Source organism: Ylistrum balloti, unplaced genomic scaffold (genome assembly GCF_031769215.1).
Source record: "Ylistrum balloti isolate Yb309-2 unplaced genomic scaffold, AGI_CSIRO_Ybal_v1 Utg370314, whole genome shotgun sequence".
Classification (NCBI taxonomy): Eukaryota; Metazoa; Mollusca; class Bivalvia; order Pectinida; family Pectinidae; genus Ylistrum; species Ylistrum balloti.
The window spans coordinates 204,771-227,980 of record NW_026782232.1 but is presented as its reverse complement, the minus strand read 5'-3'; the positions used below and the strand labels follow the sequence as shown (position 1 = coordinate 227,980).

The 23,210-nt window shown below is 37.5% G+C and overlaps 1 protein-coding gene across 1 annotated transcript; it reads left to right on the top strand.

Annotated features, from left to right (window-relative positions):
- Positions 1-15,976: 15,976 nt before the first annotated feature.
- Positions 15,977-22,641, top strand: LOC132553284 (uncharacterized). Its single transcript, XM_060217515.1, has 5 exons — positions 15,977-16,009; positions 17,377-17,516; positions 17,834-17,989; positions 18,794-18,855; positions 22,442-22,641. Exons 1-5 carry the CDS (start codon positions 15,977-15,979, stop codon positions 22,639-22,641), a joined length of 591 nt encoding a protein of 196 aa, XP_060073498.1.
- The last annotated feature ends 569 nt before the right edge of the window (positions 22,642-23,210 follow it).

The following is a 23,210-nucleotide window of genomic DNA, read 5'->3' as shown; positions in this document are numbered from 1 at the left end:
AAAGGGATGTACTGATTGGGGATGTTCCGAGAAAGGGATGTACTGATTGGGGATATTCTGAGAAAGGGATGTTCTGATTGGGGATGTTCCGAGAAAGGGATGTACTGATTGGGGATATTCTGAGAAAGGGATGTACTGATTGGGGATGTTCCGAGAAAGGGATGTACTGATTGGGGATATTCTGAGAAAGGGATGTACTGATTGGGGATGTTCCGAGAAGGGGATGTACTGATTGGGGATATTCTGATTGGGGAAGTTCCGAGAAAGGGATGTACTGATTGGGGATGTTCCGAGAAAGGGATGTACTGATTGGGGATATTCTGATTGGGGAAGTTCTGAGAAAGGGATGTACTGATTGGGGATGTTCCGAGAAAGGGATGTACTGATTGGGGATGTTCCGAGAAAGGGATGTACTGATTGGGGATGTTCTGAGAAAGGGATGTTCTGATTGGGGATGTTCCGAGAAAGGGATGTACTGATTGGGGATATTCTGAGAAAGGGATGTTCTGATTGGGGATGTTCCGAGAAAGGGATGTACTGATTGGGGATATTCTGAGAAAGGGATGTACTGATTGGGGATGTTCCGAGAAAGGGATGTACTGATTGGGGATGTTCCGAGAAAGGGATGTACTGATTGGGGATATTCTGAGAAAGGGATGTACTGATTGGGGATGTTCCGAGAAAGGGATGTACTGATTGGGGATATTCTGAGAAAGGGATGTTCTGATTGGGGATGTTCCGAGAAAGGGATGTTCTGACTAGATTAAGTTCTGATGGGGCTGTTCTGAGAAGGGTATGTTCTGAATAGGGGATGTTTTGATTGGGGATGTTCCGAGAAAGGGATGTTCTGATTGGGGATGTTCCGAGAAGGGGATGTTCTGATTGGGGATGTTCTGAGAAGGGGATGTTTTGATTGGGGATATTTTGACAGGAGATGTTCTGACTAGGGGATGTTCTGACTAGGTCTGATTTGGGGATGTTCTGACTAGGGGATGTTCTGATTGGGGGATGTTCTCTCACTAGAAGTATCATCTTTTATGGATGGTTCATATCGTGTACTCCGACACAATAAACCACACTGTTTTACATAGTAACCTGAATTTAGTCGTGGTCTGACGTAACTTTCAATCCATTATGCAAAGCGAAATTCCGGAACTGTTGACGTTCTTAGCCTGTCAGAACCGGAAGCCATGACGCAACTATATACTGCGTTGCGGTAGGCTGTTCTATCATTTAATAAAGTCATTTATTGAAATTATTCAAAAACACACACACACATAGTAAGATAAAACAGGGTTTCCGTTGTTTGTGTGAACTTACTCGTACATCTAGGAGAATATGGTTGAACGAAACTGCAGCATATTATTAGAACAAGAATTATTTCGTGATATTGAAGTGTAAGATCGTTAGTAATCCAAACCATTAACGGTACTGAGTTTTTCTGTCGTTATTCCGACATAACGGAAAAAAAATTCAGCAAAGACATAAGAACGTTTGCATATTAAAGGTATATGTTCATTTTCACGATGGTCAAATGCTATACAGTGTATAGGACATTTGCATTAATAGGCCTATGTAGGCAATTTCTTCACATTGTTTTTATTTGGACTTGCAGCGGGAATATAAATAAATATCTTTATACTATGACGTCACAATGCCGTGACCCCTAAATAACTACGTCACTACAGGCACCCTTACAGTCAAAGCCAGTGGTGTGTAATCTAAATCAATAATGTCCCCGACATAAACATTCCGGCACAATGCAGGAGACTCCGCGGTATTGCCAATGATAAATGGCGACGTTGTGATCCAGGTCTATATGGTATCACGAGAAACGTCTCTGTTGAGTATAACTGTCTCTGTTTGTACACTATGGTATATGTATGGTATCACGAATGTCTGTATGGTATCACAAAAGTGTATGATTGTCCATCGTCCATGTCGTTTTTGGGGCCTGTATGATACTGCGAGTGATGTTAGTTGTCTATGGTAACAACCATTTTGGTGTCTGTATGATACTGCGAGTGATGTATGGTTGTCTATGGTGACAACCATTTTGGGGTCTGTATGATACTGCGAGTGATGTATGGTTGTCTATGGTGACAACCATTTTGGTGTCTGTATGATACTGCGAGTGATGTAAGGTTGTCTCTATAGCTCGGGATCACTTGGTAACTGTCACTTTAGCTCGGGATCAATTGGTGACTGTCACTTTAGCTCGGGATCACTCGGTGACTGTCACTTTAGCTCGGGATTACTTGGTGACTGTCACTATAGCTAGGGATTACTTGGTGACTGTCACTATAGCTAGGGATTACTTGGTGACTGTCACTATAGCTAGGGATTACTTGGTGACTGTCACTATAGCTAGGGATCACGTGTTTCAATAATGGGTTGACTTTAGATTCGTGGTCACATGACAGATTGTTATGGCTGACTATTTTAGGAAGTATTTGCCGGAGTTTCATGGTTGTCTTTTGATAATCTGGTTCTGGAACAGGTTCTATGTACGTGTCTGCTTTAAAAACTTTCCTATTAATATTATACAGCTGATGCTGCATAAGTGAGTCGAGTGGTTTGGCTTGTTGTTACCATTACAATAGCATAGATAACGACCAAATTTCAACTCCAATGAAAAACACATACATCTGGAGGTTTGCGAATTTTATGAAGAAACATTCAACAAAAGTAATGTTATTAATGATTAACGTGTGTTTTGCTTACTTTGTACGAAAATATGCTGTGAGTTTCTATACACAGCCATGACTGATTATATAACAGTAAATTATTGATCACTCCTGTACAGATTTTGCTGAAATGAGAAATTCGTTTTCGATGGAACAATACATTGTAAATCATTGCTTAGGTTCTCCTGGTATGATACAGCTGTCACTGTAGCATACTGAACACGAATGAACGTCAACGAAAGTTGGATTGAAGGTAGTCGACGACACGTCAGAACGGACATATAACGCGTCTGTAAGTGTCCATTATATATATGTATTGTGAATAAGTCTCCAGAGATTGTCTACAGATAGAAATAGTGCTGTCAGCTAGTAACAGGACTTGTAAGCATTCATTTGTACGTGGAATAATATAACTGTGATGGCTAGTGTTGCTTCCTTACCTCCGAGACTGGCAGGGATAGTTACATAAAAACATTAAAAATGTGTCCTAGAAAGTGGACATATAACATAAACTCGACTAAAGACATGTCTCCTTACCACAAACTCTATCAGTCATTTCTCCTTACCACAAACACTATCAGAGTCATTTCTCCTTACCACAAACTCTATCAGTCATTTATCCTAACCACAAACTCTATCAGAGTCATTTCTCCTTACTACAAACTCTATCAGAGTCATGTCTCCTTACCACAAACTCTATCAGTCATTTATCCTAACCACAAACTCTATCAGAGTCATTTCTCGTTACCACAAACACTATCAGAGTCATTTCTCCTTACCACAAACTCTATCAGTCATTTATCCTAACCACAAACTCTATCAGAGTCATTTCTCGTTACCACAAACACTATCAGAGTCATTTCTCCTTACCACAAACTCTATCAGTCATTTATCCTAACCACAAACTCTATCAGAGTCATTTCTCCTTACCACAAACTCTATCAGTCATTAATCTTAACCACAAACTCTATCAGAGTCTCTTCTCCTTACCACAAACTCTATCAGAGTCGTTTCTCCTTACCACAAACTCTATCAAAGTCATTTCTCCTTATCACAAACTCTATCAGAGTCATTTATCCTTACCACAAACTCTATCAGAGTCATTTCTCCTTATCACAAACTCTATCAGAGTCATTTCTCCTTACCACAAACTCTATCAGTCATTTATCTTAACCACAAACTCTATCAGAGTCATTTCTCCTTACCACAAACTCTATCAGTCATTTATCCTAACCACAAACTCTATCAGAGTCATTTCTCCTTACCACAAACTCTATCAGTCATTTATCTTAACCACAAACTCTATCAGAATATCTTCTCCTTACCACAAACTCTATCAGAGTCGTTTCTCCTTACCACAAACTCTATCAGAGTCATTTCTCCTTACCACAAACTCTATCAGAGTCATTTCTCCTTACCACAAACTCTATCAGAGTCATTTCTCCTTACCACAAACTCTATCAGAGTCATTTCTCATTACCACAAACTCTATCAGAGTCGTTTCTCCTTACCACAAACTCTATCAGTCATTTCTCCTTACCACAAACTCTATCAGAGTCACTTCTCCTTACCACAAACTCTATCAGAGTCATTTCTCCTTACCACAAACTCTATCAGAGTCATGTCTCCTTACCACAAACTCTATCAGTCATTTCTCCTTACCACAAACACTATCAGTCATTTATCTTAACCACAAACTCTATCAGAGTCATTTCTCCTTACCACAAACTCTATCAGAGTCACTTCTCCTTACCACAAACTCTATCAGAGTCATGTCTCCTTACCACAAACTCTATCAGTCATTTCTCCTTACCACAAACTCTATCAGAGTCATTTCTCCTTACCACAAACTCTATCAGAGTCACTTCTCCTTACCACAAACTCTATCAGAGTCATTTCTCCTTACCACAAACTCTATCAGAGTCACTTCTCCTTACTACAAACTCTATCAGAGTCACTTCTCCTTACTACAAACTCTATCTGAGTCATTTCTCCTTACCACAAACTCTATCAGAGTCATGTCTCCTTACCACAAACTCTATCAGTCATTTCTCCTTACCACAAACACTATCAGTGTCATTTCTCCTTACCCAAACTCTATCAGAGTCATTTCTCCTTACCACAAACTCTATCAGAGTCACTTCACAAAACTCTATCAGAGTCATGTCTCCTTACCACAAACTCTATCAGAGTCATGTCTCTTTACTACAAATTCTATCAGTCATTTCTCCTTACCAAAAACTCTATCAGAGTCATTTCTCCTTACCACAAACTCTATCGGTCATTTCTCCTTACCACAAACTCTATCAGAGTCATGTCTCCTTACTACAAACTCTATCAGAGTCATTTCTCCTTACTACAAACTCTATCGGTCATTTCTCCTTACCACAAACTCTATCAGTCATTTCTCCTTACCACAAACTCTATCAGAGTCATTTCTCCTTACCACAAACTCTATCAGAGTCATGTCTCTTTACTACAAATTCTATCAGTCATTTCTCCTTAGAGTCATTTCTCCTTACTACAAACTCTATCGGTCATTTCTCCTTACCACAAACTCTATCAGTCATTTCTCCTTACCACAAACTCTATCAGAGTCATTTCTCCTTACCACAAACTCTATCAGTCATTTCTCCTTTCCACAAACTCTATCAGAGTCACTTCTCCTTACCACAAACTCTTATCAGTCATTTCTCCTTACCACAAACTCTATCAGAGTCACTTCTCCTTACCACAAACTCTATCAGAGTCATGTCTCCTTACCACAAACTCTATCAGAATCATGTCTCTTTTGCACTAACTCTATCAAAACCATATCTTCTAACACAAACTGTGACCCATTCTATGGAGAACTATTCAAATGACAAAACAGGCTTCAGTATGATAACTTCTACCAAAATAATAACCTCAATCACAGTGTGATATTCGCGGATTAAGAGAGTATATCACCATTGCGTGATGTTGACAAGGAAATATCAACCTAAGGCTGGAACTTTGAAGTTTATCACGATGTAGTGCAGTCATAAGGTTGTGGTATTCAACACAGCATATTGATTTGGCTTTCGCCTGACCTGGTTTGACTTTCTTAAGAAATTACTGAACGAAGTTAATATGGTGATCAGAGCCTTGGAGCGTCAGAGCTAAAGAATATATGGCTGCGTTGGCAGGTTTGTCCTTTTATTTTAGACATCACTTGATTGAAAGCGTTCTCCAGTGTAATGTATAACGACATTGTACGATAGAGTAAACGTTGTGATAAGATACTATGTACAAAGTTATATATCACACATGAAAACATTTGTAGTAAATTTTATATATATTCCCTAAGTATTAACCATGACAATGTGATTTTATCAGACAATTATTTTCGTTATTTTATCAAAGCCGAACAGCTATATTTGGATGTAATACCTTTAGAAATTTTCCCTGGGAGACCGTGGATCATTTGCTACCATTTCACATCCAATAATCCTGACATGGATAAACTACTCCCTCTCGAATGCTGAAAGGCCATTTGCTATACAAACAAGTAGCGAGCCGGATCTGTTGAAATATCTCTGACTTGTCGATTGGCTGGCAAACCTTTAGACGTGATGTTGACCAATCGGTACCAATGTTCTCACTAAGTGGTAATACAGTCTGTGACAAAAGGTCTTCTCATTAACAAGGGAATATTCCTGTTTTGTATTAGAGTGATACACACATACGCAATACGTTTTCCCAAAAATGTCGGAACAAAATATATTTTCATTGTCTCTAAGACATAGATTTCTCGTAGATTTAACAATAACACTTTATCTTCGTTAATAGCACACGTTTGATCTTGTGTTTCCTGTGTCATTAGAACTTCAACCTGCGTTGTGATGTCAATAAAGAAAGCGATATTGAATTTACTGCTTGTAGTTTTAATTTTCTCATCAGCTTTGGAATGTATTGATATTGAACCGGAGGTGAAGTGACCATTAAGTATTTTGATTTACATACATTTGCGTACTAATTATCGAAATATAGATGCCCTATCTGTAGTAATCTTAAGCCTGCTTGACCTATGCGTGTCTTCATATCGACCAGTACAAGTCCGTGACGTAAACCGGACATGAATGTCCGCTACAGATGTCACTATCCTCCCCCTCTTTCCAACCGTACTATGATGCTGATCTGACGTGTAGTCTCAATCTTGTTACGATTCGTGTAGTCTGTCTCCGCCCATTCATACTTTGTGTACTTACAGTGAATTGGCATCAGCCTCCATGGCTGATTTCTCTTCACAAACAATGTACAACCTTCACCTCTAAAGATGTCTTACGATACGGTCATCAACCCTCTCAATCAATGGATTTCTTCTAAAACAAACCGAGAACCCTCCTCATTAAACGATCTCTTCTAAAACAACCAACAACCCTCCTCGTCAATCGATCACTTCTAAAACAACCGACAACCCTCCTCGTTAATCGATCACTTCTAAAACAAACCGACAACCCTCCTCGTTAATCGATCTCTTGTAAAACAATCGACAACCCTCCTCGTTAATCGATCACTTCTAAAATAACCGACAACCCTCCTCGTTATTCGATCTCTTCTACAATAACAGACAACCCTCCTCGTTATTCGATCTCATCTAAAACAAACCGATAACCCTCCTCGTTCATCAATCTCTTCTAAAACAATCGACAACCCTCCTCCTTAATCGATCTCTTCTAAAATAATCGACAACCCTCCTCGTTAATCGACCTCTTCTAAAACAATCGACAACCCTCCTCCTTAATCGATCTCTTCTAAAACAACCGACAACCCTCCTCGTTCATCAATCTCTTCGTATACAACCGACAACCCTCCTCGTAATCGATCTCTTCTAAAATAAACGACAACCCTCCTCGTTCATCAATCTCTTCGTAAACAACCGACAACCCTCCTCGTTCATCAATCTCTTCTAAAACAAACCGACAACCCTCCTCGTTAATCGATCTCTTGTAAAACAACCGACAACCCTCCTCTTTCATCAATCTTTTCGTAAACAACCGACAACCCTCCTCGTTCATCAATCTCTTCGTAAACAACCGACAACCCTCCTCGTTAATCGATCTCTTCTAAAACAACCGACAACCCTCCTCGTTAATCGATCTCTTCTAAAACAATCGACAACCCTCCTCCTTAATCGATTTCTTCTAAAACAATCGACAACCCTCCTCGTTAATCGATCTCTTCTAAAACAACCGACAACCCTCCTCGTTAATCGATCTCTTCTAAAACAATCGACAACCCTCCTCGTTAATCGATCTCTTCTAAAACAACCGACAACCCTCCTCGTTAATCGATCTCTTCTAAAACAATCGACAACCCTCCTCCTTAATCGATCTCTTCTAAAACAACCGACAACCCTCCTCGTTAATCGATCTCTTGTAAAACAATCGACAACCCTCCTCGTTAATCGATCTCTTCTAAAACAAACCGACAACCCTCCTCGTTAATCGATCTCTTCTAAAACAATCGACAACCCTCCTCCTTAATCGATCTCTTCTAAAATAACCGACAACCCTCCTCGTTAATCGATCTCTTGTAAAACAATCGACAACCCTCCTCGTTCATCAATCTTTTCGTAAACAACCGACAACCCTCCTCGTTAATCGATCTCTTCTAAAACAACCGACAACCCTCCTCGTTAATCGATCTCTTCTAAAACAATCGACAACCCTCCTCGTTCATCAATCTTTTCGTAAACAATCGACAACCCTCCTCGTTCATCAATCTTTTCGTAAACAACCGACAACCCTCCTCGTTCATCAATCTCTTCTAAAACAATCGACAACCCTCCTCGTTCATCAATCTCTTCGTAAACAACCGACAACCCTCCTCGTTAATCGATCTCTTCTAAAACAACCGACAACCCTCCTCGTTAATCGATCTCTTCTAAAACAATCGACAACCCTCCTCGTTCATCAATCTTTTCGTAAACAATCGACAACCCTCCTCGTTCATCAATCTTTTCGTAAACAACCGACAACCCTCCTCGTTCATCAATCTCTTCTAAAACAATCGACAACCCTCCTCGTTAATCGATCACTTCTAAAACAACCGACAACCCTCCTCGTTAATCGATCACTTCTAAAACAATCGACAACCCTCCTCGTTAATCGATCTCTTCTAAAACAACCGACAACCCTCCTCGTTAATCGATCACTTCTAAAACAATCGACAACCCTCCTCGTTAATCGATCTCTTCTAAAACAATCGACAACCCTCCTCGTTAATCGATCACTTCTAAAACAATCGACAACCCTCCTCGTTAATCGATCACTTCTAAAACAATCGACAACCCTCCTCGTTAATCGATCACTTCTAAAACAATCGACAACCCTCCTCGTTCATCAATCTTTTCGTAAACAACCGACAACCCTCCTCGTTCATCAATCTCTTCTAAAACAAACCGACAACCCTCCTCGTTAATCGATCTCTTGTAAAACAATCGACAACCCTCCTCGTTCATCAATCTTTTCGTAAACAACCGACAACCCTCCTCGTTCATCAATCTCTTCGTAAACAACCGACAACCCTCCTCGTTAATCGATCTCTTCTAAAACAACCGACAACCCTCCTCGTTAATCGATCTCTTCTAAAATAACCGACAACCCTCCTCGTTATTCGATCTCTTCTACAATAACAGACAACCCTCCTCGTTATTCGATCTCTTCTAAAACAAACCGATAACCCTCCTCGTTAATCGATCTCTTCTAAAACAAACCGACAACCCTCCTCGTTAATCGATCTCTTCTAAAACAACCGACAACCCTCCTCGTTAATCGATCTCTTCTAAAACAAACCGACAACCCTCCTCGTTAATCGATCTCTTGTAAAACAATCGACAACCCTCCTCGTTCATCAATCTCTTCGTAAACAACCGACAACCCTCCTCGTTCATCAATCTCTTCGTAAACAACCGACAACCCTCCTCGTTAATCGATCTCTTCTAAAACAACCGACAACCCTCCTCGTTAATCGATCTCTTCTAAAACAACCGACAACCCTCCTTGTTAATTAGTTTCTTCTAAAACAATCGACAACTCTCCCGATCAATTGTTCTCTTCTGAAAACAATCGATGATCCGATCCATTAAATCGATTTCTTAGTAAACAATCAATCTTTATCAATGGATTTATTCTTGAGCAATTAACAATTTTCCCCATCAATCGAATTCTTCTGAAAAAGATTAATGTGGGGATATAGCTAGCAATTTATTCCAACATTAATGGAATTGCTTGGCTATATGATGGCGTAATTTGATCCCCATCTTTGTAGTCCTGGGTATATTTTTTAGGATATCTCTGATTGGATAACATTAAGTACAGTTGATTACTGTACTGTTAATGAACAGGAAATTGTAATTGTCATATTTTCTGTCGTTATTTGTTATTTTTGATAAATGGCATATTTCAATTTCAATCAGAGTATGGTTTTATGTATTTAGAATAAGTATAACCCAGGTTACAAACAGAGCACATCCTTTCTTCGGTGCAGCGCTAAAAACTCTCTTTCTTGTTTAATTTCATCAGAAACACCAAACAACCCTCTTTATTTGTTTATTTCTTCAGAAACACTAAAAAACCTTTATTGGTATTCTTCTTCAGAAACACTAAAACACTGTTTTCATTGTTTTATTTTTCAAAAATAGTTAAATACCCTCTTTCTTTCTTTGTTTCTCCTGAAACAGTCGACGTTCTGCAAAAGTTCGAGATTCCTTAGAATAAAATCATCGGAAACAAGTTCTGGATCTAATGAAAACAGACCATATACGCCCTTGTCGTCTCCCCTCACAGCATTTATTATAATCTTGATATCGATGCCAAGTGTAAGACATAATATAGCTATACAAATTCAATTATTGTAACGGGCCCCCTACTTAAAGATAAAACAAAACCGTCTCTTTACTGACTATGAGAGCCGCTTGTCAAAATTGTTCTTCGTCTTCATCGATGTAAAACTGATGTTAGAAGTACACCCAATATATGAATCGTATATGTAGGTACCATTTGCTGTGTATTTTCATTTGTCCAAATCGTCCAATCTCTCAATACCGCGGCAATTGAGTGATAGATATGTCATTTTAACGTCTTCTTCTTTATTTGATCAAGCATTATGCATCTTTGGAGTTTCGTTTGCGGAAAAAAGAAGTTATTTGTCAAAACCTTTTATTCCATACTTACACACATGTCGTATCGTTTGTGTAATACACGTGTATTATTTTCTGTCTAATATATATATATATATATATTGAAAGGTTGGGTACGTCCTGGTGTCTTTAAGTTAGTTACTCGCCTACAATTGTGCTATTTTGGAGACCTACGCTATTGAACGTCGAGGTCCAGTGGCGAGAGTCTTACTCGCGTGTCCACCTATAATTTACAATTTCATGAATGAAAAATCAATAGTGTGTGACATGCCGCATACCAAGATAGTCGCGTGTCGCCTCATAGAAACAGATCTTCAACACATCTCGACACTGTTGTGTAGTGGTAAATGTGTTGCTCTGGAGATAGAATGCTGTGTAACAAAGGTATATGTTATGTTACCATAGAAACAGACCTTCAAGACATCTCGACACTGCCGTGTAGTGGTAAATGTGTTGCTCTGGAGATGGTATGCTGTGTAACAAACGTATATGTTATGTTACCATAGAAACAAACTGGTAAGACACCTTGATACTCGTGTGCTAGGACACGTGTCTTCCCAAACACATTGTGTGACATACGTATACGTTGTCACCAACAAACATTTTGGTAAGACACATTGACCCTTGCGTACTGGGACACGTTTCACCCAATAAACCCCATTTAACATTTATATGATTTATATTACCCTAGAAACCTGTGTGTACAAATACAACAAAGTATATTGTCCTGAAGGTGTTATAGTTTATGTTACACCTGGTCTACAACGACCTAGATTAAGTTTGTAGCATCAATAGACGGGAAAAAACACACACAAACACAAGAAGACGTTTTCTCGCACTTTTTTTTCGAGTAGTCTGCACTAAGGTAAATACATCTGGACTTATGCAAAGTTAAATTATGTGTTGATATAAAGTTTTTTTTTAGCTGTGAACAACCGGTTTTGCTTGACTTTTTTTATTCTAAAAAATGGTTCATGCATTGTCCTAAATATTTGAAACGAAGATAAACAATAGTCATCTGGGTTCAATGCGCCGCTATAGTTTAATTGCAAAATGTCATTTTGTACACGGTAGACCCACTAACAAGTGTTTCTATGCAGTGTTTCTAGGAATTTTTGTCGCTATTCAACACTTCCTGATATGGATGCACAACCAATGAGTTGTCCATACAAGGACAGCACTCATGTGACATATTGTATTACGTATGCGAAACAAAGCAACGATCAATGATAAAGTTTATGGCCTCCATGTTTAATTTAGTGCTGGTACATTTTTACAGCGAGGTCAAGGTCACGTACAAGTGTATTGATATAACGATCCTAACTCACCAGATGGTGTAATTTACAATATTTAATATTGACGCACAGACACTTAGTTCGCCTGTAAAAAGCACATATCATCGTAAAGATGACTAATTTTTCTTCAAAAGGTGATATTTGATCTGTAACTTTACGAAAAGTACCCTGCCAATTTCGACCACACGACACGGAAAATATCTACATATCTTTTGTTCGGGATGAACTCGTCAACCAATACACCAAAACTTTCCCAATGAGCAGGGATCGTTCCGTTGTACCTGCGCTGAAAACTACCTATTTCCAAAACTTGAAAAAGACATTTTTGTTCACCACAAAGCAATATGAAATAAGGGCTATGATTGGGCCGAAAAATGGACAGATTTGTAAAAGTGCCAATCAGGTCCCTTGTTTCATTTTGGTTTCAGAAGGAAAACCAAAATTTACCAAATGACAGTGCAGGACTCATTTTATGTACAGTACATGCATTATGTGCCGGCAATCAAAACTCACGTGCCGAGAATCAAAACCATGATATGAAATAGCGAATTGTTCATATGTCGCTGATTAAAACTTACCAAAGGAAAATCGAAATGTGCGTGCATGTAATGCACAGTTCAGACATACACCAGGGCATCAGAGCCTACCAAACTCGCTATCAAATGAGTTATTGTTAAAATGTCATTTCTCGTGTATTCATTCCCCACATAGTATACCTTTTGTGCAACCTGCACTCAAATACGATGGCAACTACAAAAACCTATTGTGCAAAAGTCGATATTTTCTCAACTTAGGATAGAAAATAAAGCGATGGTGCTAAAACTGGTGTAGATATTACAACACCGTTAACAGCAACGCGTGGTACAATTTTTCACAGGACTGGTATCATTGTGTACAAAGGTCTCCAACACACATGTTTACCTTAGCAAGTGTCACTGTAATCAATGTCGTTCTGTATCATCTCCAACTTGTCGTCTCCCTTGACGACACCCTAGTTACAACACTAACCCGATAGTTGACACGGGATTATATACACAATGGTATCGATACTGCAGAATATTAAATTTTTTTAGTCATAAGAAAGATACGCTACGGGACTTTAATATAATGGTTTTCAAAAACGTGGCAAATTACCGGACGAAAGCCGATAAGTGTCAGTGATTGCATTAAAGACACAAGTAAATAACAAATCTCCATGTAAATATAGAATTAGATACAGAAGGGTCAAATCTGCATCACATAGCTGTTTCTTCGTCCATCTTGGACTCGACAGTGATGCGAAGGGCCTGAATTTTGAAACCTAGGAGGAGGCAGAAGGGAAACCAAAATTGACTGAAAGAAATGTCCAAACCAGATGGGCGTGGTGCACTGTATCCGCATATATATATATATATATTTTATAAATTTCTTGATTTTAAGATATCTGATCCTTTCAAAGAAATTCTTATACATGTGTGTGAATAAAAAACATAGCACGAATGTTACGGCAAACCTCGGGGATTAAAAATGTCCACCAGCAGTGTCTACCACCTGCAATCTCAATGACTGAACAGAAAAAAACGTCTTTCGATACAAATATAGAATTTGATACGGTAGGGACAAATAATTTATTTAAGTGCATCATACAGTTATTTCGTCCATTTAAAATGCTGAGGGCTTGTATTTTGTAACGAAGGAACCAATAAAAATGATCACGTGAAGTCGTAATGAAGTGCAAAAAGTTGCCATTTTGTAAATACTTCGTAAACACGTATGAATGTGAATATGTTCGATAACAAAAATATCAAAAACGCAAAACACACGTAATTTCAGGAAAAGGGTGTAATAGCGCGAACGCGAAGTTGTTATAACGCGCACGATATCGGAAACGAATTTTATATCACTTTCGTTTAGTTGTCATAATTGTCCAAGACGAGTTCCAATTTCCGGCCATTTCTGACGCCATCTTGGTTATTGATTCATGTTTTCGTTGTTACATAATTTCAAGTACGTGAGTCATTTCAAAACTGTCTTATAACTTTACTACAAATCATGCGCAATAATATGAAAGCAATACATCAACGCAAAATTCACGCAAAACCATGAAAGTAATCAATTACACCCATTGTGATGTTGATACATAACCCTGTGTCACTATGATGTTGATATATTTACATACCTCGCTATAACTATGATGTGTATATATTTACATGTATCGGTGTAACTATGATGTTGATATATTTACATACTGCGGTGTAACTATGATGTGTATATATTTACATACTCCGGTGTAACTATGATGTTGATATATTAACATATCCCGGTGTAACTATGATGTATAAATTTAGCATACCCCGGTGTAACTATGATGATATATTTACAAACCCCGGTGTAACTATGATGTTGAAATATTTACATACCTCGGTGTAACTATGATGTGTATATATTTACATACTACTGCGGTGTAACTATGATGTTGATATATTTACATACCTCGGTGTAACTATGATGTTGATATTTACATTGTAACTATGATGTCATATATTTACATACCCGGTGTAACTATGATGTTGATATATTTACATACGCCGGTGTAACTATGATGTTGATATATTTACATACTCCGGTGTAACTATGATGTTGATATATTTACATACCTCGGTGTAACTATGATGTTGAAATATTTACATACCTCAGTGTAACTCTGTTGATATATTTACATACTCCGGTGTAACTATGATGTTGATATATTTACATACCTCGGTGTAACTATGATGTGTATTTACATACCTCAGATATATTTATATATTTATACCTCGGTGTAACTATGATGTGTATATATTTACATGTATCGGTGTAACTATGATGTTGATATATTTACATACTCCAGTTTAACTATGATGTTGATATATCTACATATCCCGGTGTAACTATGATGTATATATTTAACATTCCCCGGTGTAACTATGATGATGATATATTTACAAACCCCGGTGTAACTATGATGTTAAAATATTTACATACCTCGGTGTAACTATGATGTTGATATATTTACATACTCCGGTGTAACTCTGTTGATATATTTACATACGCCGGTGTAACTATGATGTTGATATATTTACATACCTCGGTGTAACTATGATGTTGAAATATTTACATACCCCGGTGTAACTATGATGTATATATTTAACATACCCCGGTGTAACTATAATGTTGATATATTTACATACTCCAGTGTAACTATAATGTTGATATAGTAACATACATCGGTGTAACTATGATGTGTATATATTTACATACTCCGGTGTAACTATGATGTTGATATATTTACATACCTCGGTGTAACTATGATGTTGAAATATTTACATACCTCAGTGTAACTCTATTGATATATTTACATACTCTGGTGTAAAAATGATGTTGAAATATTTACATACATCGGTGTAACTATGATGTTGATATATTTACAACCCCGGTGTAACGTTGATATATTTACATACTCCAGTGTAACTATAATGTTGATATATTAACATACCCCGGTGTAACTATAATGTTGATATATTTACATACTCCAGTGTAACTATAATGTTGATATATTAACATACATCGGTGTAACTATGATGATGATTTATTTACATACCCCGGTGTAACTATGATGATGATATATTTACAAACCCCGGTGTAACTATGATGTGTAGATATTTACATGTATCGGTGTAACTCTGATTATGATAAATTTACATACCCTGATGTAACTATGATGTTGATATATTTACATACATCGGTGTAACTATGGTATTACTATTACAGATCACCATGACAACAGCCTAGATTAGCCAGATGTCCGCGCCATGCCGGGTTCCACTTTCATGCCACCATTTAACGTAAGTACATGTCTTAACATGTTTTCCTTCTTGTACATGTTATTATACATCCGTTACCAGATCGGTAACCGGTCCTCTGTTGGAGTCGGATATTAGAGTTAAATAATTTACCTACCCAATATATGTCATAGCACACAGATCACACAATACTGCGATACAGCTAGGAATTGTAACGATGCCATTTTGAATTTTAACTCGTAACTATGTTCATCGTAAGAACTTGGCGGTGCCTTTCGCAGGAAGTAAAAAGATTTGGGTATTTGTCAATGAAAAGAACTTCTTATTACCATCGTTGTGAAATCAGTAGCGTAGTCTGTTTAGGATCTAATTAGTACTTTGCAGATTTTTAGAAAAGTGTGTTTACTTGGTCCATTCTTGTTTCCAGATACGCATGATAATGTGTTTTACGTGATTATATATCTTTACTGTGGAGATTCATAATAATTCAGTGTTTAAAAAATCCATCTCTGGTTGTTTTTGTCAATTTTTTTGAAGATATAAATATAATTTTCAATCTCTTCTAGAACAAGACAAGGGCATTGTTTCATCTGTTGAAATTTTTAAACTCCGGGTACCCGCTCATTCCTGATTATCATTGTTAGGATAGAATAATCATCATTAAAAATAGTTGTATACTAGTAATCATCAAGCTGTCCAATTTTTGCCATGTGTTTTATACCCGGTCACATGTTCAGTACGGCGGTGTCGGCCAACAAATCTGTCAATATGGCCACTGGGAAGTTTAATTGTCACGAGGACGTCAAAACTTTACTTAATTGATTAATCTATTTTCCTAAGTAGCTATTGCTACAGTTTAACGGGATTACTAGTGTTTCATCGACCTAGTTACTGTCGCGATATTGAATACTGACAATATGTCACACGCCATCAGATCTCCATCTATAGGAAATATTCAGTTTTCATTGTATCCTGAATTGTGGATTGTGAAAATAAAATTTAAATGTTCATTTTCAAATTCTAGAAGACTTATCAGTTCTTTAGACGAATTGCCAATGGTCAGATGGAAGACTAACTTAAGAATTTTCTTAGATATACGATAAATTGCTAGGTGTGTTGGTTCAGGGGAGATAACTCTCACTTAAATCGTCTCCCACAGCATTACATATTCTTGCAATTTGGATGCCAAAACACCATGTGTTTCTTAAGTGAGCATGATGTCCATATAAGTAAAAGCAAAATGCAGCAGTAACAACCACCAGAGTCACCTCATGTAGGAACGATATATTGTAGTAACGAGCTTGAGATAGGTTTGTGTTTTATTCGCTTTCGACACCACACTTGATCACCTTATACTAACGTGATGGGTCTTTACTTCTGTGAATTCACTGTGACGTTTGTGTTGCCAGGGCGACGTTCCCGGTCAGGCCGTGTCCCCTTATGTTACTGTGGGTATCCTCGTGGCCGGGTTCGTTGGAGGCCTTGTCATTGTCATCGCCGTTATTCTCTTTTGCAAGTTTTGTCTAAAAAAGGACAAAGGACTCGGAAGGTACGTGTCTATTGCTTTTGTTACTCAAGTCAACCACTAAGATAAAGTTATATGACAATAAGATATGTACATGTCAGTGCAGCAGGTTAGTATCAATCAATACGGTCATTGATATAAGTTAAAAGCTATAAGATGTCCAATCCGCGAAGACTTTCTCCAAGATGCGATATCTCGCTTTAAATGATTGAAAATGCATACGTTTTATTAGCGTTTTCGTCCAACCTCTCATTCTAATGGAGATAAAGGAAGAAAAATCTACATTCTTTACGACAAAACTTGGTGGCTTTTTATGAGGTGTATGTTTTGATATAACACAGACAAAGTACAAGTGACAGCAGATATGCATCTGACAGGGAAAGACGCTTTAAACCGCTACAGCGCTATGAAACCATTAACTCGGATGTCTTCTCAGAACCCAGCACGGGATCCATGGAAGGCATTCCTATCAGTCCCCGCAAAGTCTACGATACCAGGTAGGAATTTAACGAGAGTTTATGTTATATATAAATATATAAACTTTCTTTTATAATAATTGCGGAAACAGGTTATGCTATACTAATTACTCATATTGGCCCGGATGGAAGCGCACGACGGGACTTGCTTTGTAAGTCGACGGAATACCCTGTTACATTTAACACAAAAATTCGTTTTCAAAGCGAAACTATTACTCAAACTATGTATTCCAAGCTTACCTGTCACCAAATAAACCGTTGTCTGTAAAATGAAACTTGATGTTCAAAATTGTGTTTAATTAAATTTTTAGTAACAGTTGGCTAACTGTAATCTGTCAGCAGGTCATACAATTTTATAGTACAATGTTGGAGCTTGACACTGTTTCAGTTAACTCAGATTAATTTCGAGCATTTTTGACCAAATGGAAATTATGCGCAAAGTAAAATTTATTTCATTTAAGTTTGTGTGCTGGGTATTTCAGTGCGATTGCCAGGTACATGAAAACAGATCAGGAAATTTCACGAAACGTTAAATTATTGAACTAGGTGGACCCGTGTCTGCTTCATGTCAGAATAGCACTGAAATATTAAAATACTGACACTGTCGAAAGACCAGGTGATGAAACGGAGAGACAGTGACACACGTTTGTATGGAATCCGGCTAATATTGGTGTTTATCTTATGTTGTGGTACATCTGACGTAATTTTCCTGTTAAAGCATATTTTGTAAATATAGTTCCATTCAACAACTATAATACTGTATTAGTGCGCTATTTGTACTCAAGTGATTAAATTCTACATCGTATTTCACAGAAGTGTTGAGAGGTTCCCAGCCGATGTTGAAGATATAGATGAAACAACGAAGCTCAAGTCGGACTTTGACAAAGGTACTTATCATTCAAAATGTCAACGGAACAATGTATATAGGTATTCAGATTTTAATGGAGTTACATGAAAATTTCTTTGCAAATAAGAATAAAAATGTCTCTGTATCTTCAAAAAAAATAAAATTGCTAGACAGAGCCACATGGCAAATTGTGAAGAGAAGTTCTGTTATAACACCTGTCTGTTATATTATGTAATATTCATCAGGTAAGGTATGGAAGGTGGTCAGACTATGTCGAACCAATTGTTTTGGGATCCATGTTGTTAACAAACACTGTTTCTGAATTACTGGGGCAGGTACTCGGAAACAGAATCTATGTTTTATTTCAAAATGGTGTACTGCTTCCTGTTAAAACTGATTCCTAAAGGTAGCGGCAATGGTGTAGAATAAATTTCCTTTTTCTACCATGGAACTGTAGCGACCTTGTTTTGGTAATGTTTACAATGTCTTACCAGGGGAAGAAAGTTATCACTTTGTGGTATAATGTAGCATTATTTACTCTCAAAGAATAACTACCCATCTCCTAAAAAAAAAAATCTTTGAAATCGGAAATATTGAAATATTTCGTGCATGTTTTGTGAAAGCCACTAGGCCTTTACGTCACTCCAGGCCGATCAAAATACGAGAGTAGTTGTTATTTATGAACATTATTACAATACTGTGACTTTTTCGTCGTCTGTTGATACGATAAGATATAAAATAGAGTTAGGTATCATAAGGTTTAGTGTCGTTCATTTTTGGAATTATCCCTATAATCGACTCAATGTTCTGTAACATTCATGTATATGGAATATGGAATAAGATAGGGTTTTTAGACAACATGAAATTTCCACTGTCATTTCTCAATCCATAATATGGCGATCCAATATATAACGAAAAATTGAAATGTGGCAAGTCCTACAGAAGTCGTCATCCGCCTTCCAGTCGGTATCAGGACGAACTAATGGATGACATAGTGACAGGTTATTGAGTGATACTGTAGACGGGTGTATGTATTATGTAATCCCACATACCGTTGTTACCGATATAATACTCACGGATAATAAAAGGTGCGAACAATGATCATTTTATTAATTTTAGTCAGAATTTTAGCTTTATTCACATGGCATTCTTGGTAGGAAGTTTTGTACATTACTTTTGTATATATGAATGGTAATGTTATACCATTTTTGTCCGCAGTGAGCTACCATGAGGGTATATATGAACGGTAATTTTATACCATTTTTGTCCACAGTGAGCTACCATGAGGGTATATATGAACGGTAATTTTATACCATTTTTGTCCACAGTGAGCTACCATGAGGGTATATATGAACGGTAATTTTATACCATTTTTGTCCACAGTGAGCTACCATGAGGGTATATATGAACGGTAATTTTATACCATTTTTGTCCACAGTGAGCTACCATGAGGGTATATATGAACGGTAATTTTATGCCATTTTGTCCGCAGTGAGCTACCATGAGAGTATATGAACGGTAATTTTATACCATTTTTGTCCACAGTGAGCTACCATGAGGGTATATGAACAGTAATTTTATACCATTTTTGTCCACAGTGAGCTACCATGAGAGTATATGAACAGTAATTTTATACCATTTTTGTCCACAGTGAGCTACCATGAGGGTATATGAACGGTAATTTTATACCATTTTTGTCCACAGTGAGCTACCATGAGGGTATATATGAACGGTAATTTTATACCATTTTTGTCCACAGTGAGCTACCATGAGGGTATATATGAACGGTAATTTTATACCATTTTTGTCCACAGTGAGTTACCATGAGAGTATATGAACGGTAATTTTATACCATTTTTGTCCACAGTGAGCTACCATGAGGGTATATGAACAGTAATTTTATACCATTTTTGTCCACAGTGAGCTACCATGAGAGTATATGAACAGTAATTTTATACCATTTTTGTCCACAGTGAGCTACCATGAGGGTATATGAACGGTAATTTTATACCATTTTTGTCCACAGTGAGCTACCATGAGGGTATATATGAACGGTAATTTTATACCATTTTTGTCCACAGTGAGCTACCATGAGAGTATATGAACAGTAATTTTATACCATTTTTGTCCGCAGTGAGCTACCATGAGAGTATATGAACAGTAATTTTATACCATTTTTGTCCGCAGTGAGCTACCATGAGAGTATATGAACAGTAATTTTATACCATTTTTGTCCGCAGTGAGCTACCATGAGAGTATATGAACAGTAATTTTATACCATTTTTGTCCACAGTGAGCTACCATGAGAGTATATGAACAGTAATTTTATACCATTTTTGTCCACAGTGAGCTACCATGAGAGTACATGAACAGTAATTTTATACCATTTTTGTCCGCAGTGAGCTACCATGAGAGTATATGAACAGTAATTTTATACCATTTTTGTCCACAGTGAGCTACCATGAGAGTATATGAACAGTAATTTTATACCATTTTTGTCCACAGTGAGCTACCATGAGGGTATATATGAATGGTAATGTTATACCATTTTGTCCGCAGTGAGCTACCATGAGAGTATATGAACGGTAATTTTATACCATTTTTGTCCACAGTGAGCTACCATGAGAGTATATGAACAGTAATTTTATACCATTTTTGTCCACAGTGAGCTACCATGAGAGTATATGAACAGTAATTTTATACCATTTTTGTCCACAGTGAGCTACCATGAGAGTATATGTACAGTAATTTTATACCATTTTTGTCCGCAGTGAGCTACCATGAGAGTATATGAACAGTAATTTTATACCATTTTTGTCCACAGTGAGCTACCATGAGAGTATATGAACAGTAATTTTATACCATTTTTGTCCACAGTGAGCTACCATGAGAGTACATGAACAGTAATTTTATACCATTTTTGTCCGCAGTGAGCTACCATGAGAGTATATGAACAGTAATTTTATACCATTTTTGTCCACAGTGAGCTACCATGAGAGTATATGAACAGTAATTTTATACCATTTTTGTCCACAGTGAGCTACCATGAGGGTATATATGAATGGTAATGTTATACCATTTTGTCCGCAGTGAGCTACCATGAGAGTATATGAACGGTAATTTTATACCATTTTTGTCCACAGTGAGCTACCATGAGAGTATATGAACAGTAATTTTATACCATTTTTGTCCACAGTGAGCTACCATGAGAGTATATGAACAGTAATTTTATACCATTTTTGTCCACAGTGAGCTACCATGAGAGTATATGTACAGTAATTTTATACCATTTTTGTCCGCAGTGAGCTACCATGAGAGTATATGAACAGTAATTTTATACCATTTTTGTCCACAGTGAGCTACCATGAGAGTATATGAACAGTAATTTTATACCATTTTTGTCCACAGTGAGCTACCATGAGAGTATATGAACAGTAATTTTATACCATTTTTGTCCACAGTGAGCTACCATGAGGGTGTATATGAACGGTAATTTCATACCATTTTTGTCCACAGTTAGCTACCATGAGGGTGTATATGAACGGTAATTTTATACCATTTTTGTCCACAGTGAGCTACTATGAGGGTATATATGAACGGTAATTTTATACCATTTTTGTCCACAGTGAGCTACAATGAGGGTATAGAAGAGAGTGAACATGTGCCACCACAAATTTCTGAGGACTCCCCTACAGAAAGGATGGGGAGGCGAGTATCATTTCAGCTCCAACACCTGACAAAGACGTCACTCTACCTCCATCGGGGAAGAAGGTCCGCTCAAACTGCTCAACATTGCACGAGGAACGATACCATTTTCAACCTTTGACCCCTTTTGCGTTGTCCTGCAACATGATTCTTTACTAAGAAGTAGTTATATTGTCGACGATAAACAGACTTGATTTACGAGTATCATTGATGTACATGTTGTATACAGGTCATCCCTCCTCTTTATCTCCCCTGTCAATGTAGGCTGATATCCTTACAGGTTATTATCTCTATGTTTGTTTTGTTTTGTTTTTGTTAGGGCATTTGTGTTAACAACAGACGCTTCTCTTGACCTTCATTCCTGGGGATAGGTGACTGTGTTAACAACAGACGCTTCTATTGACGTTCATTCCTGGGGATAGGTGACTGTGTTAACAACAGACGCTTCTATTGACCTTCATTCCTGGGGATATGTGACTGTGTTAACAACAGACGCTTCTATTGACCTTCATTCCTGGGGATATGTGACTGTGTTAACAACAGACGCTTCTATTGGCGTTTATTCCTTTGGAAAGGTGACTGTGTTAACAACAGACGCTTCTCTTGACCTTCATTCCTATGGATATGTGACTGTGATAACAGACTATATTAACATCTGTCGGGGTCTTTTTGGTTTTTTTTTCAATGGTT

What these genes read in the sequence shown, in the direction of transcription:
- LOC132553284 (XM_060217515.1), top strand. Translation starts at nt 15,977, where the DNA reads ATGCCGGGTTCCACTTTCATGCCACCATTTAAC. An exon ending in CTTTCATGCCACCATTTAAC is followed by an intron (nt 16,010 to 17,376) that starts GTAAGTACATGT and finishes TTGTGTTGCCAG; the next exon opens with GGCGACGTTCCCGGTCAGGC. An exon ending in CGCAAAGTCTACGATACCAG is followed by an intron (nt 17,990 to 18,793) that starts GTAGGAATTTAA and finishes AAGTGTTGAGAG; the next exon opens with GTTCCCAGCCGATGTTGAAG.